The following is a 935-nucleotide window of genomic DNA, read 5'->3' as shown; positions in this document are numbered from 1 at the left end:
CGAACATGGTTCGGGTTTGGGAGAAGTTCGGTTCGGTTCCCGAACCGCCGAACCAAACTATCCGAGCCGACTTTGGTCGACGTGGATGAAAAAAACGCACGCCATCGTGATCGATATAGTGACATGTTAGGATCCCATGGTGATGCCGGAGTACTAGTTGAACTCGAGGGCGTAGCGAGTGAATGATAGCAGATTAATAACCACGATAATTGTAGTGTGTGGAGTGGAGTACGCCGTGAAACGCATCTATCCGTTTCACTGGGGCGAATGAGAGATATACAGGATATAAAGAGTGCAAGAATCATCATAGTGAGGATGTAAGAACTGAGTGGTATTGAATAATAGTGAGACCACTACGAAAGGGAGCAAGATAGCAAGAGAGTTGTCTTGGTTCTCACATATCTCCCCCCTTAAATATACGTAATGAAGTAGAGAATATAATATTAGCTGGCATCATTGATAGTATAGACAGAGGTTTCGGTCAGCGTGAACAGTGTCATCACTAAGACGATAAGTAGCAGTACCGAGAACCTCCTTGATAGTGAGAGGGCCTGTCCAGTTAGGTTGAAGCACACCATTAGACTTGTTGTCGATCCACTTGAGCACCTTCTGCCCAACCTTAAAAGTGCGACGACGCGACAGGCGATCACCAAACTTCAGCATGACCTTGGCCTCAGCTTCTTCCATAGCGCCATGAACTTCCTTGATCATAGCTTCACGGCGAGAGAATCGACGCTTAGCTTCGAACTTAACCGTATCAGTAGTGATAGTGTTGGAAATATCCTCGAACCGTCGACCTAGGGAGCTGGCATCAGAAGAACCCATGAAGAGTTGCTGAGGAGTATATTCACAACTATCATCGAGGAGGCGATTGTTGCAACGCTTCTGAGCAAGAGCAAGGAAGGAAGGCCAGCGATCAGTATTGCCCTTGCACA

At 47.0% G+C, this 935-nt stretch overlaps 1 protein-coding gene across 1 annotated transcript; it reads right to left on the bottom strand.

Moving 5' to 3' along the window:
• Positions 1 to 453: 453 nt before the first annotated feature.
• Pmar_PMAR005492 (hypothetical protein) lies at positions 454 to 825 on the bottom strand (the record flags this gene model as incomplete). The annotated part of the gene is made up of 1 exon (XM_002766827.1): positions 454 to 825. The coding sequence occupies one exon, from the start codon at positions 823 to 825 to the stop codon at positions 454 to 456; it is 372 nt and encodes a 123-aa protein (XP_002766873.1).
• Positions 826 to 935: the final 110 nt, after the last annotated feature.

The sequence above is a fragment of the Perkinsus marinus genome (assembly GCF_000006405.1).
Source record: "Perkinsus marinus ATCC 50983 genomic scaffold scf_1104296971492, whole genome shotgun sequence".
Lineage (NCBI taxonomy): Eukaryota > Perkinsozoa > Perkinsida > Perkinsidae > Perkinsus > Perkinsus marinus.
The sequence above is the reverse complement of the archived record's forward strand: the minus strand, read 5'-3'. Positions and strand labels throughout refer to the sequence as shown.